Source organism: Antechinus flavipes, chromosome 3, assembly GCF_016432865.1.
Source record: "Antechinus flavipes isolate AdamAnt ecotype Samford, QLD, Australia chromosome 3, AdamAnt_v2, whole genome shotgun sequence".
Classification (NCBI taxonomy): Eukaryota; Metazoa; Chordata; class Mammalia; order Dasyuromorphia; family Dasyuridae; genus Antechinus; species Antechinus flavipes.
Window position 1 is genome coordinate 592,268,048 of NC_067400.1, and position 16,168 is coordinate 592,284,215.

Below are 16,168 nucleotides of genomic sequence, written 5' to 3' on the forward strand. Positions count from 1 at the left end.
AGTTGGACTGGTCAATTAATCAATGAACAAATTAATGAACAAATATTTGTTAAGTACATATTACTTGCCATAAGCATAGTCCTGGATATACAGAGACCAAAATTTTAAAAAGGCATAAATTTGGCATTAAACAGCATATGTTCTAGAAGGAGAGACAATGTGTATAGATATGTACATATATGTGTGTGTTTATATGCTAATATATACAACAGTATGTATATATTTTATATGTTAATATATACAATAGTATGTATATGTTATAGATGTATACTATATATAGTGTATATTTTATCAACAAATATTTCTATGGTTCTTTAAGGTTTGCAAAGCACTTTATAATTACTATGTCGTTTTAATCTTCACAACAATCCTGACAAGTAATTGTTAGTCTTATCCTCATTTTACAGAAGTGGAAATGGAGGCAGGCAGAGGTAAAATGTCTTGCTTGGAGATTAGATTTCTATGAAATGTCTGAAATTTGCATTTGAACTCAGGTCTTCCTAATTTCAGGTCCAGTGTACTGTGCACCATGACACCACCAGCTGCCATGTGTGTCTTTATAGATAGATATAAATAATAGGCACATATATAATGAACATGTATGTATATGTGTATACATCTATCCATGCTTCTTGAAAACTGACAACTTCTCAGTTTGGCAGGATCTGCTCGGGGTTCAGAGTCGGTTAGCAGAGCCTTCTACAGCCCAAGGTCAACAAGTTATGATGAGTGATGGAGGAGATCATCAGAGTAGGTGGCAAATGAAAGATGGGAAGATATTTATTATCCAATTCATAGAATGATTGGATAAGATTTAAAAACTACAAGGTACTTAGAGATCACATAATTCAACTGCCTCATTTTGCTGACAATAAAATAAAAACCCAGACATGGGGAAGGGAAATGCCCAGTTTTCAGGTTTGTATCATCTGGATATAAAGAAAAATGCTTTAACAATTGTAATTGCTCAGACCTAGAGTGGGCGACCTCAGGAGATGGTGAGTTCCTCAAAACTAAGATCTTCAAGTGGATTTTGGATGATTACAACTGGATATTGTTGAGAGTACTTCTATCAAGTATGTTCTGTTACTATATGACACGTTAGCAAAATCAGAATGGGCAAATGTTGCCCCTGAAGCAAGTAGAAGAAAACACAGTCTAAAATATGTCCAAGGAGGCTTTTGGAAAGAGGGAGGAAGAGGATTGAATTGAGGATTAAGGAACAAAATTTTTAAGGGTATAATTGTCAAGGAGACATATAAGTTGAAATTCAGCCTCAGACACTTACTAGTTAGATGACCCTGGGTAAGTCACTTAATCCTGTTTATCTCAGTTTCTTCATATGTAAAATATATGAAATGGCAAACTACTCCAGTATTTTGACCAGGAAAACTTTATATGGGGTTGTTGAAGAGTTAGACATGACTGAGATAACTCAAGAAAAATTATTATTGTTATTTTTAGTATCATTGAGAGGTAAGAAAGAGGAAGCATATTGTGCATCCTATTTTAGCTTATTAATTATTCTTACTAACTAGATGCAAAGCTCAGTGCTTCTATACTCAGAAGGGCTAAAAATACTATAACTGCCATGTAAATTTCTAAAGTTCTGATTACTTGACCCTAGTTTTGGCTCTCCCACTGAGGTTCCTTCAACAGGATTTATAAGCATCTGCTATCTGCTAGAAATTGTGCTAAACTGAGAATAAAAATATAAAGTGAAAATGATCCCCTTTTTTATGGAGCTTAGATTTTACTGGAGATAAATAACACATGCAGATAAGTAAATATGAAATACATACAAAGGGAATATCAAGAACAAGCATCCAAGTAAGAGATGGGACATAGATTACCTTTAACTGGAAGAAGGAATTCCCAAAAGCCCAAGGATGTGAAAGAACATTTCAGGAATAGAAAAGAGACAATGCAAAGGCATAGAAACCAGAGACAGAACCTATGTCCCAACTCACTAGTTTAGAGAGATGGGTTGGGATATTTAGTTGTAATAACACAGCACTCCAGAATAATATAATCTGACCTCAGTTTCCTTCTTTGTAAAATAGAAAAATTGGATTAAATATTTTCTAACATCTTTCTGATCCCTATAAACTAATAAAAGGACCTAGAAGAAACCGAATCACTTTGGCTCCCTGTTTCTCACATAGATCCCATACAACTGCATCCACTTATCCCAAAGAGATGGCGTCTCTTCTCTGGGTGGCTTGGTGCTTTGAAATCAAGTAAGTGGCAGTTGAATTCAGATCTGCTAATTCCTAGTCCAGTGCTGATTGAATAGAGAGGGAGAAGGCACCCCACAAAGGAAGCTATGTGAGATAACAGAAATAGAACTTAAGAACTGAATTCAAATTCAGACCCTGCTACTTGAGTAAGCAAAAAAACCTTGCTTCTCTAAATCTCAGGTTCATCAGCTGTAATACAGTGTCTATTAAGACTGTTTTATAAGGAATGCACCAGAATCACAGATTCAGAGCTGGAAAAACCATTTTGGGCTAGCACATTTGAATCCTTTATTTTACAAATGGAGAAAATGAGGTCCAGAAAGAATGAATGATCCTTACAATGGTAAATGGCAGAGTTGGGATTTGCACCTAGGATCTCTATCTCAAGATCCATTGCGCTTTTTATTGTACTTAACCTTCCAGGTCTCAATATTCTATGCAGGCGTAGAATTACTCGTCAGCACATGGGTCTGTAACTAGCAACACCGTGTGTCTCCTCATTTCTCCCAAATGATACTACCACAGTGGAAGCAAGGGAGACAACAATAAGACCTCACAAGAGAACATGATTCAATAACCTTCTCTCCAAAAGATAAATTACCTTCTACTTCTTCAGATAATTAAAAACAATTCAACAATCTATTGCGTGTGTGTGTGTGTGTGTGTGTGTGTGTGTGTGTGTGTGAACTGCTAAGATCTTCCCTTTCCTTCCAAAATAGCCCCTGGGCTGAGAGTTTGGGGATAATGATAAGAAAAACCATTGTTGGATATTTCTAAGAAGCTGGATTATTACCGGGACTCTGGGACTCTGAGAAGGGGAGCAGATGAGATTAAGTAATAGATTAGCTCAGAGGGGCTCATCAGATAAACTCAGGAAGTGGCCAGGGCAGGAGCCAATCCAAGCAGCCTACTATAGCAGCTACACCCAACAAATTGGGGCCATCAAAACCCCCACTTTCCAATGAATTTCTGAGTTTGATATAGGCTAGTTTCACACAGGGCAATGGACTGTTATTTTTCTACTTGGTTTCCCAAAAAAGCAGATAAGAGAAAATAATTAATTTCTTCACAGTTGGATGGCTTCTTGTCTCTACTCTTGCCTTACTCTCACCCCCACCATGTGTTGCTCAGGTGTTAGAGGAAACCGAATCATTTGGACTCTGTTCTTGAACACCCATCCATCCCATTGTACCCACTAAGCCAATAAAAGGTAGAAAACACTTCTCTAGGTGACTTGCTGCTTTGGAATCAAAACTGTTTCATAAACACTTCACCACATTTCTAGAGAGATAGATCCTAGCATTTAAATCAAAATGCATGAGGAGCCATTGTTTCTTTCTTCCAATCATTTGATTTTCTATCTTCTCTCTTGGAGGAAGGAAAACACAATTAAACTGGTTCAGATTTCCAGGAGTGGTGAGATGGAGTCTAGTAAACAAAAGGATATTTTCATAAAAGTTAGGCCATCCAATCCACTCCTATTTTGCAAATAAGGAAGCCCAGATCCACAGAGCTGGTCAAGCTCCTGATACTGGATTTGAACTCAAGTTCTCCTAAGTACAAACCTAGTTCTCTATTCCCTACACTATAAGACTTGTCTTTTTCCCTGTCTACCTATAAACCTTGTCCCAATTAATGTGGACTACTTGAGTGACTCATTTTATTTTATTTTATTAGTTTTATTTTTTCATTTCATTTTATATTTTAGTACATTCATTTCATTTTCATTTCTTTTTTTTTTTAAGTTTATTCAGGAAGCTGTCCTCATTAGGCAGGAGGTCTTCAGCAAAAGAGTTTTTAACAAGAAATCAAGGATTGGCTTTGAAAAGATAATTAAGGTTGAACATGGTGCTTATTCCCTCCGACACCATCTTGCTGTGAAAACAGTTCCTAATGAAAACAGGAACCATCTATTCTATAAACAAAATATAGGGTTGCAAATGGATCTGTCAAAACAGACCCTGTCTAGTCATTAGTTAATTACTGATGGATATTGGTTCCTGCAAATACACAACTTAGGGAGAGAATCAACTCACTTTCTGGGAGAAACTGCTAATTATCTGTCTGTCTTAGACCTCTAGGGAAGGCTTTTGTATATTTCCCAACTTTTCCATCTGTGAGACATAGGGGAAGAGGTCAAAATTAGTAAAAATTCCATTTCTTTAAATTTCAATAAATTAAAACATATGAGGCAGCTCTATTTTTCCTGAGAGTAGCATGTGAGAAGTGTGCTGACCCAGTTCAGGTTTTAAAGTCTCTCTCTCCCTTCTTCACTTCAATAAAGCCAGTCAATTGAGGGCCCTATTGGGAACAGTCCTTAGGGTGGATTCTTGGGCACTTTTCCCAAATTCAGTCTACAGGGAACTGGGGAAAATGAATGCTAGCAAGAAAGCATGCTCAAAGAGCCAAAGGATGAAAATACCCAGCTGAAATAAGGCTAACAATCAGGGGAGGAGCTGGGGGTACTTGGGGACATCTTAGAAGTGGTAGGAGGGGAAAGGATGGAAATCCTTGGATGTGGCCTAGAATAGTCCCTCTCCATTGTTTCCAGTGCTTCAGTTTTCATTACCACGATCATCTGGACTACAGTGGTAAGGCTATAGGTGGGGCTGCTTAGGAAGTAGCCAGGTGAGGGAGGGAGGACAATCAACTTCCTTCAAGTATCCATTATCACCCTATCTTCCGAAAGAGCCTTTCCCAGATCCTCCTCAAAGCTAGTGTCTCCTGAGATTTTTCCCATATACTCTGTCTATACTTATATGTACATGGTTGCTTATATATTGTTGGCTTATGGGCTCCTTCTGTACCTTGTATAGACATAGTTGCTCATATGTTGTTGGCTTGTGGGCTCCCTCTGTACCTTGTGTAGACATAGTTGCTCTTATATTGATGGTTTGTGGGTTCCCTCAAGGAAAGGATTGGTTTTACCTTTCTTTGTATATCCAGTATACATTATCATTATTATTAGGGATGTTTGCCATCACATTCAGTCAGGTAATCAACAACTCTGTGTCCTATAGTTTTATAGAGCAATAATTTATAAGAGCCTGTCATATTGTAAATGCTTAATAAATGCTTCTTAACTTGACATGCTAGGGCATACCACCTGAAAATAGGGGTAGTCAACAAGTATTCATTAAATGCTTACTATGTACCAAGTACTAAGCATTTCTTCTCCTCTTATCCATATGTTTCTGTATTATCCTATTCAAAGAATGATAGAACAACTTAAAAGGATAATTGCAAGGTGCAATGAATAGAGCACTGACCCTGGAGTCAGGAGAATCTGAATTTAAATCCAGATTCGGACACTTACTGTGTGATCCTGGGCAAGTCACTTAACCCAAATTGCCTCACCAGAAAAAGAAAGGAAGAAAGAGAGAGAGAGAGAGAGAGAGAGAGAGAGAGAGAGAGAGAGAGAGAGGAGAGAGAGAGAGAAAGGAAGAAAAGAAGGAAGGAAGGAAGAAAAGAAGGAAGGAAGGAAGGAAGGAAGAAAAGAAGGAAAGAAGGAAGGAAGGAAGGAAGGAAGGAAGGAAAAAAGAAAGAAAGAAAGAGAGAAAGAAAGAAAGAAAATGAGAGAGAGAGAGAGAAAGAAAGAAAGAAAGAAAGAAAGAAAGAAAGAAAGAAAGAAAGAAAAAGAAAGAAAGAAAGAAAGAAAGAAAGAAAGAAAGAAAGAAAGAAAAAGAAATTTAAATTTTATATTTGTGCTTTTTACATATATGAGATTAGTCATGTCAACTCCATGAATCCCAGTTTCCTTATCTCTAAAATGAGGAGGCTAAATTAGAGAATCTCTGAGATCTCTAAATCTGTGATCCTTGGCCAAATTAGAAAAGACTATAGAATGAATATGATCCAGCCTTCTCATTGTATAGATTCATACAGATTGTTAGAGTTGGACAAGCCTTATAAAGAAATGCGATCCCACATAGTCATTTGGCAAATAAGGAAATTGGCCCTAAGTCCAAAGCCACATAGCTGGTAAATGGCATCCCAAGTCCAATTCTCCTTATTGTTGGTCCAGTGATCTTTCCATTCTACCATAATAAGTGTTACCTCTCCATTCTCAATATTCACATATCCTTAGCTCTAGGGGATGCAGGGTAGGACATAAAGTAAGGGCAAAAGATTAAGGCCCCAACCCACTAATTCATTCTTCATTTCCCTGGTTGTCTTGACAGCAATACTGGAATGGCTAGCCATTCCTTCTCCAGCTCATTTTACAGATGAGGAAACTGAGGCAAGCAGAATAAGTAACATCTACAAGTAGATATGAACTCACAAAGATGAATCTTGCTCACTTCAGCACTCTATCCATTCTGCAACCTAGCTGCCCAATTTATAACTTGCTATCTTGATGTTAAACTCTATTATTTCTATTCTGATGAAAGGATATAAGTATTGCCAGCACCTTCTAATTTGGGACCTTGAAACTAAGGCCCAGATGTCCCAATTTAATTATGGCTCCATCCACATGGACCTTCCATGTTTAAAAAAAAATGTGACAAAGGAGAATGAGGAAACTAAAGATTTCATAACCTACCAAGGATATCCTAACCATCTCAAAGGATCCTGAATCCCTGGTTCAGAAATATTATCATAACTAATAAGGTCTCAGAAGTATTTCTGTAGAGGAGCCAAAATGAAGAGAGACTGGAGTCCAACGGTAGGTACAAGAAACTTGAGAGGATGAAGAGAGAATGAAAAGGGGACACAATGTTTGTTTGTTTGTTTTTATGGGGTTGCTGTATAGAAGAGGAGCCTGGACCCCGTGGGAAGAATAAGAAGCAACAGGAAGGTAGGAAGTTCTAGCCTCCATACATAAAATAATCAGATTTCAAAAGCAAAGTGGAACAATCTTAGGAAGGTTGAGTTCTACAATATTGGCTATCTTCAAAAGGAGATTGAATGAGCATATGTTGAGTTGTTATTTACAGGATTCCAGATCATTGGAGAAGATACCCTGAGAGGAAGCTTACAACCCTGAGATTCTGGAATTTTGTCATACCCATTTATGCTCTAACATCTATCTACAGCCTCTGGGTGCCAGAGAAGCAAGAATGTTGGACCTGATATCAATGGTAACCTGAGTTCAAGGTTTAAATATTGACTAGCTCTGGCCCTAGTCAAGTTTCTTAGCTTCACTGGACCTGAATTTCCCTTTTATGCAATATGGGTATAATAGAACCTATATTCCAAGGTTCCTTCAAGTATAAAATGAGACAATCTCTATGAAGTGCTCTGCAAACTGATGTAAATGCTGACTAACTGTATTGTCTCTGCTACAATTCTCTTAATGCTCTCCTATCTTCCTCTAAATAGGATAACATGTAGAACAAATGGATGAGAGAAGAAATATTTAGTGCTTTATATATAGTAAGCATTTAATAAATACTTGTTGATTGACTATTCCCATTTGTAAATGGTATGTTCTAGAGAGTCAAGAAACATTCCTTAAAAACATGGAAATATGTTCAGAAGAACTGCATATTTAACCTATATTGAACTGTTTGCCCTATAGGGAAGGGGCTGGGAGGGAAGGAAAGGAGAAAATTTTGGAACACAAGATTTTGCAAGGGTGAATGTTGAAAACTATCTTTGCACGTATTTCAAAAATAAAAAGCTATTATAAAAATGTAAAATATTGTTTCAATGAAACTGGTGAAAAATATTAAAGAAATAAATCAAATACCAAAAAAGAAGCATTTATTATTTACCATAACTTATAAGTTATTGTTTTCTTTTGGTGTCCAAAAATAAATCTACCAAAAGGTACAAAGTAATCCATTCTCATTGGTAAGGAATGATGTCTTTCTTTCCCTCTCAATTATCATCAGGGCTATTTGGCCCCAAAGCCATTCGGACGAACAAAAACATATCAATCACCTACAATTTTGCTAAAGGAAAATAACTTACAAGTTACTACCAAACACGTTGTGTTTTTGGAAAGATAGACAAGAGTGAAGAACTCATACTCAATGCTAGATCCAGAAAAAGATTGAGGTCTGCAATGTAGTCTCTTTTCTCTAGCTTTGACCTTATCATGAATTATTTTACCACTTTCATTCTCCCTCTATGAGGAAAATTCAGTTAGTGTTTTGTCAACAAATTAGAAAGAATGACCTTCAAAATTCCAGTCCCTAAAACAATCTAAATTGACCTTAAAGAGATTTCATTTAAAAACAAAAACTTAATACAGTGGAGTATGTAGGTATGGACAACTGATTAGGGCCAGGGGCTTCTGGTAAATATTTAACAACCATCATTTAAAAAAAAATGTATGTGGTGACACAGTTTTAAATTTAATCTGCATTATTAGCATTTCCATAAATCTAAACAATCAAGAGAATAAATCAGGCCCTGATTTGTAGTGTTTGCCATCTGAGATATAAATGTTCACTCTGGAAATGTAACAATAAGATCTCTTGAGCCTGTTTGAGTTGGTTCCAATATAACTCTGATCTGATTTGACAGGACATAGCATGGTATCATGGCTAAGGCATGGATTTGGAGTCAGAAGGACCTTTGATCTTAGTCATTTGTCAGTCTTCCAACAATGGAAAAATCCGTAACCTCTTGGTGCCTCAGTTTCTTCATCTGTAATATGAAGACTCTGCCAAGGAAATCACTGACAAAAAGAAGAGTTCCACATACACAAAAAGTTAAAAGAAGCGCATTTTGTTGTAGCAAAAAACTAGAAACAAGCAGATGTCTTTTGACTGGGGACATGTAACAAAATCAGGACCATAAATAGAAAAGGAATATTATTGTGCTATAAGAAATGAAGAACATGATGAATTCAGAAAAGTATAGGAAGATTTCTTTTTTATTGAAGTCTTTTATTTTCAAAACATATGCAAGGATAATTTTTTCAGCATTGACCCTTGCAAAACCTTGTGCTCCAATTTCCCCCCCTTCCTTCCACTCTCTCCCCTAGATGTCATGTAATCCAGTATATGTTAAACATGGTAAAATATATGTAAATCCAATAGAGGCGTACATATTTATACAATTACTGCACAAGAAAAATCAGATCAAAAAGGAAGAAAAATGAGAAAGAAAATAAAATCCACAACAAAAGAAGTGAAAGTATTATATTATGATCTACACTCAGTCCCCATAGTCCTTTCTCTAGGTATAGAAAGCTCTCTTCATCACAAGATCATTGGAACTGGCCTGAATCATCTCATTGTTGAAAAGAGCCACGTCCATGAGATTGATCATCATATAATCTTGTTGCCGTGTACATTGATCTAGCATAGGAAGATTTCAATGAACTGATAACAAAGTAAAAAAAGAGAAGAGGCAGGAATGGAATGCACAGTATAAAACTACTACAACGTAAAAAGAAAGGGAATGAGCTTTTATTAGGCACCTACTGTGTTCCAGGTACTGTGCTATGGGCTTTACAAATATCTCATTTGATCTTCACAATAAGACTGGAAGGTAGGTGCTCATCTCCTTACTATGTAACCGATTTGGAGCAGAGGCAAACAGGAGTTAAATGATGTGCCCAGGACTACACAGCTAGTATGCACATCTGAGGCTGAACTGCTCTGTGCACTATGGCGCCACCTGGCTGCCTCTATTATGAGATGTCTGCTGCCACTGCTTCACAGAGGTACAGGTCCACAGATGTGGAATATTGCATATAATTTCAACTTTTTTTCAATGTGTTTATTAGCTCTGCTGATATTTTCTTCTCTTTTTTTAAGTTTTTTTTTTAATGAGGAGGATCTTTCATGGGGGGAAAAGGATGAAAAATACAGGGGAAATATAGAGGATGCAAAAAAAAAAAAGATTTCAGTAAAACTCCTTTTTTTAAAAAAAATAAAGGGGCTGAATTGACTGGCTTCTAAGATCTCTTTTGGCCTTCAGCCTATGCTTCTATAAAGAGTGAGGAGTGATAGGGTGAATGATGAGCTCAGATTAATTTCAATGTCCAACCCTGGTTCCACCCTCAGTTTACATTGGAAGAAATATGCTGAAGATGGTTTTGACTCGCCCAAGATCACAGGAGTTATAAATATCAAAGGAGAGCTTTGAACCCCTGGTCCTCTGAGTCTAGATCCAGTGCTAGTTTCATTGCACTGCACTGTCTCAAGTCACAAAAAAAAAGCAAGTAATCAAACACCCACAATCAAATGAAAAGAGATATTGAAACTGCTTAAATAAAAATCTAAAGGGTTATTAAGTACTGTTTGACCATCCACTTGAATTTTTACTGTCTGCTTCCTTGAAAAGAATGAAATGTACATCAGGTACTCATTCTTCAGGAGCAGCTTTAGCTACTGTGCCTTAAAGGGGGAGGTCAGTGATCTCAAATGAAAAGCAAAACACTTTCTCAGCATTTAAATGAATTTGGTTCCATTTCCAAATGGTCTGGAACTACTAATTTTTCTCACTTCTACATTCCAGTCAAATGGACCTTTTTTTCTCCAATTTTCCCCTGATTTGGCATTCCATTTCCTGTCTCCAATCTTTTGCATCTGCTGTTTCCACTGCCAGAATGTAATCCCTTTTCTCCTCCACTTTAGCTTTATTTCCAGGCTTTGTTCACTCCTATAGGAAGCCTTTATCTTTCCTAGCTTGTATTTACCTATGAGTCTATCTGCTGTTTCCCTGGGCCTCTAGCTCCAAACTCCTTGAAAGCAAGTACTGTTTTTCATTTTCTTCATCAGGCCAGTACCTAACACAGATCGTGGCAGGTGGGCTTGCTGAACTGAGGGGAGAATCTCTGCTGCCCTCCAGAGTCCTCAAAGAAGGTGATTCCACAGGCTCTCTCAAAAGCTTAGCTCAGTTGTCAGAAATTTCTGTTGATCAGTCCCCTTTCCCAAAAGGGTATGGAGTCCAAGCCCTGCTAGGCAAAGAATCTCCTTAACAACATATTTTACATATGTTTGAAGAACTCCAGAGAGGGGAAATGCACCACCTCCTGAGGGATTGCTCATACATCCTTTGGGAATCCAAATCTGGATGTCATGTCTTCAGTAATGATGTCATTCATTATGTCTTAGAATTCAGAGACAAGGTCTTCTGTGTGTGTATGTGTGTGTGTGTGTGTGTGTGTGTTTGTATCTCTGTATGTCTATCAAAGAGAGATAGATGCAGACACACACACAGACAGAGACAAAGGTAGTCAAGTAAACAGATAGGTAGGTAGAGAATAGGTAGATTATAAGTAAAGAGACAGATGGATGAATGACAGAGAGATAGAAAAAGAGACAGGTAGACAAATGATGGATAGATAGACAGGTAGGTAGATGATAGGTAGGAAGACAAGTAAGTAGGTAGACATAAACAGACAGGGGGAGGGGGAGGAAGAGACAAAGAGACATTGAGAGAGAGACATCTAGAGATAGAGAAAGAGGTAGGACAAAGAGAGACAGAAAAAAAAAAGACAGAGACAGGTAAACAGACAGGCAAGTAGGTAGATAGACAGTAGGTAGATAAATGATAAGCAAATAGGTAGAATGACAGGTAGGTAGATGATTCATAGATACATAAACAAGTAAATAGATTGATTATAAATAGACAGAGAATCAGGTAGATAGATGATAGATATAAAAAAAACAGGTAAATAAATGATGGCTAGACAGGTAGGTAGAAGATAGATAGGTAAATAGGTAGACATAGACAGGGGGAAAGGAGATTGAGATAGAGACAGGGACAAAGAGATAAAGACAGAAAAGAGAGACAGAGACAGAGGGAAAGACAAAGACACAGAAAGACAGGTAAACAGAAAGATAGGAAGGCTGGTAGACAGTAGGCAGATGGATGGTAAGCAGACAGGTAGACAGGTAAAGAGATCGATTATAGGTAGACAGAAAATCAGGTAGATAAATGATAGACATAAAAAAACCAAGTAGATAAATGATGACTAGATAGGCAGGTAGATAGAAGATAGACAGATAAGTAGGTAGACTGATAAACAGACAAGGAAGGAAAGAGGAAGAGGAGGAAGGGAGAGAGAGACAGATACAAAAAGAGACAGAGACAGAGACAGAAATAGAGAGGCAGAGAGGGAGAATATGTCAACCAGGCCTGTGAGAGCATCAATGTCAAATGCTTACTCCTCAAGGAAGCTCAGCTTGTCTCTAAATTACCAGCACTTTGGGATCCCTGACAGGACCAGGGCTTTGCCCACGGTCACACAGCTCACATTAATCCAGATCTTTCTGACCACTGATTTATCTACTGATTCATATGAAGATATAGAAATAGATATATTATATACACAAAGACACACACACACACACACACAATTTGCCAATTTTTGAAAGTTCTCCAAGCAATAGAAATGTAAACATATCTATTGTATGTTGTCTACAATGTCTATCACATGGTGGGTCCCTATGGATAAGCACGCGTGTGTGTATATGCATGTATACCCAAATGTGTGTGTTGTGTGCATACTGGCCCCTCTCTCATTTTTAGTCTTCCTGCATATACAGCAATACAAATTATGGCAGAATAGAACTAGGGAACATTCTCCCCATAAGGCCAGAGATGCAAGCTTGGTCTCTGGAAGCATCTCCTGAGAATTTCTTGTCAGACCTTCCATACACAGTTTGATCCATCCTAATATGGCTTCCTTGTTTTTTACACTCCATTTCCCATCTCTGTGCCTTTGTATTGCCTGTTTCCTATATCTCCTCACCTCTACCTCTCAGAATTCTTCAAAACTTGGCTCAAATGCCATCTTTTACAAAAAATATTTCCTGATCCCACCAGTTATCTCCTCTCTTGAACTGGTAATTAGGTGACATACTAGACAGAATATTGGACCTGGAATCAGAGGTGACCCTGGATAAGTCATATCACCTCTCTCCCTGACTCAGTTTCCTCATATGTAAAATGGGGATAGTAATAATAATATCTGCCTTACAGAATGACTGTAAAGATTAAATGAAAAACCATATATAAAGTATATATAAAACAATGAATTACATACTGTTATTATTATTATCATATTTGTTTTTAACTATTCTATATCTTTTTTTTTATTTTTGCTTCTGTAGAATAGAAGCTTCTTGAGGGCAAGATCCTGCCTCACTTTTGTTTTCATATCACTTTGTATAGCTGGCACATTTTAGGCACTTAGGATTATAAATACAGAGTTCGAAGAAACCTTAAAGAGCATATAGTCAAATCCCCTAATTTTATATATCATTCATGAAACTAAAGCCCCGAAGGATTAAGTGAGCATATAAATGCTTGTTGACTGAGTGACTGATTTGCCATAAATAACATTTATAGAGTCATCCAGTGGAATCAGTGAATATTGAGTCACTCTTTTATCTGGTCCCCTAAAAGACCATATACTTGTAAGATGGCTGATCAAGGTTAGGAATTGAGTTCAAGTCAATGAACAAAGCCAAGTCTCTGAGCCATGGAGAAGAGAAATTCATTCAGGGACAAAGGAAAATCCATTTAATTCAGCTAAGACCTGGAGGGAGCTTTAGGATTGAAGCCATAAAGTTGTTCTTGAATAATGGAAAAAATAATGACAGCCCTGGAAAAGAGATAAGGTACCTGCCTTCCTCCATCATGAGAAAGAGGTGGAAGATTACTAGGAGTGAATATGATATGCATCATCACCATATTTCAAATGTTTTTGCTTGACTCTTTTCCTGTGTCATAAAGGGAAGGTTTAATGTGGGGGTCCAGGGGATAGGGAATGACAGAAATATGAATTCATCAAATAAATTTTTAAGGAATTCCTTCAACAGTAAATAAGGGTATCTTTTCACATCTTTGAAAGCTTAAATGATAGCTGAAATCAAAAACTTAAGTACCAAAATAATTGACTAACCCAAAATACCTCATTCAAGGCTGACATTCACCACACCGAAGGTCAGCTGGCCAAAAAGCACAGCTGCTGATAATATAATGAGAATCTGGCTAATTCCCCTCTCCCATCTTCAGCACCCTAACACAATCTAATCCTTAAGGATATATACATTTCAGTTATCCAGAAAAAAATGCACAAAACATTTTGACAGAATAGAATTAGGAGACATTTTAAGCCAAAAATACAAGCTTTGGAAGTATCTCTTGAGAATTTCACTTCAAATCTTAAGACACGAATTGAGGGCAAAGACCCAGGTTGAAGCTGATTTCAGTTTTTATTTCTTTAAAGCCAAACCAGCTCCTCATATCCACCATAATATTCTGCTGCTATGCCATCTTTCATCTTGTTTCCAGGTTACTTTTAAATGAAGACCACATGGGACTTCCTGATCAGGATACATACACACACACACACACACACACACACACACACACACACACACACACCACAGAATCATAGATTTCAAGCTGGAAGAGATATCAGAAGTCATGTCATTTAACCCCCTTCTTTTACAAAGGAGGAAAATCCACAGAGTTGTGACTTACTGAAGGTCACACAGGTGGTAAATGATTTGAACCCAGGTTCTTGGTCTCCAGATCCATGAGTCATCTTCCCAGATCACATACATCTCTCTCCAGCCAGGATCACCAATGCCTTAGCTCATGCACACACACACACACACACACACCCTCCTACCTGCCTCCATAAGTTGGCACTGTTGACCGAAGACATGGGAGAAGGTCCCAGAAGCTGGTGTTGAGGTCACCAGCATAGAATCCATGGCTCTCTCCTCCAAGTCCTTGGCAGTTGTGGTAGTCGTCATGGAGCTGTATTGGGCACCCTTGCTGTGTCCTGCACATTCACAAGACATCACAGGCCTGGAGACAATGGCCCCAAATCAGCCCAGTGGCTGGTGGAAGGGGAGAGAAGGACCCACAATAAGGTGAAGAATCAGCTCCTGGCACCTTCAAGGAGCCTTCAATTCAATCCAGCCCCAAACATCTGAGCCTTTCTATGCCTTGCTGCCCCCTCTTCCAGAATCTCAAATGATGTTATCGAGTCAAGGGGAAAAAAATAATAAATAAATAAATGAATCCAGGCAAGGCTTGGGTTAGCTGTAGGAGGCAGGAGGGGTGGGGGGGATTCTAAGTTTCCCCTAATAGGGGACCTGTCTTCTGCAGAAGGGCTGATGAAGCCAGTATTCCCTTTGTAACACCTCCAGCATGACCCCCTGGCAGGCCTGGCTGCTTGGTAGCTAGATGCCTCCCACTCACCCCGAGAGATCCTGGGAAGGGGTCTGTGTCTTTAGGGATTGAAAGTTCAGCACTGGGGCTACCAAGGAGAGCTGCCCTCCAGCTTCCTTCCTCCTGCTGCCTGTCCTGGTGAGGTGGTTGGGGGGGGGGGAGAAAGGTGGTCTTCTCGGCCCTGGAGGGAGCCCACCTCCACGATCCGGGATCCCCCACACTTCAGTGACTGGCCCAGCCGATGCTGTGCGTAAGTGTCTGCCTCTGTCTGTCTCTGTCTCTCTGGCCGGCTGAATTCAGCAGCAGCAACAGCAATCCGCAGTAGGCACTAGACAGCCTCTTGGCTGGCAGCCTGGGCTAATCCTTCCCTACGAAATTGTGTTCTCACTCCCTCTCCCCCTCCCTCCCCCGGCCCAGCCAGGAGGAAGAGACGGAGGGACGTGTTGGCAAATAAGGACTCCTCCGACCTCCCGCAGTTTTTACCCCCTTCTTCCCCACCTCCCCCCCTTTTCCATGATGCAAAACGCTGTTACTTGGAGATGCTCAGCAAGCAAGCCCCGGGAAGTGCTAACTCAGCCTGGGCAGGCGGGCCGGCGGGCGGGCGGGCAGAGCTGGCTGCTGCTTTAACCTGTTCGTGACCAGAAATTTCAAGAGCCCGCCTGGCAGCGGGGGAAAAAAAAAAAAGGTGCCGCGCCAGCCGAGGGAGGCCCCTGATGAAACGGCCGCAGCGAGGGAGGCCCCTGATGAGACGGCCGCAGTCAGGAGGGGTCGGTCCGGGAGCTCAGGAAGGGTCTGTCCGGGAGCCGCAGTCACTTTATCCGCTTGAGGTG

At 39.1% G+C, this 16,168-nt stretch overlaps 1 protein-coding gene across 1 annotated transcript in view; it reads right to left on the reverse strand.

Annotated features, from left to right (window-relative positions):
• The window catches only part of KAZN (kazrin, periplakin interacting protein), a 1,462,370-nt gene extending 1,446,647 nt beyond the window's left edge, over nt 1-15,723 (reverse strand). Inside the window, exon 1 of the mRNA XM_051988503.1 lies at nt 14,791-15,723. Within this exon, the coding sequence (XP_051844463.1) occupies nt 14,791-14,965 (175 nt within the window). The 5' untranslated portion in view covers nt 14,966-15,723. The remainder of the gene's footprint in view (nt 1-14,790) is intronic.
• Nucleotides 15,724-16,168: the final 445 nt, after the last annotated feature.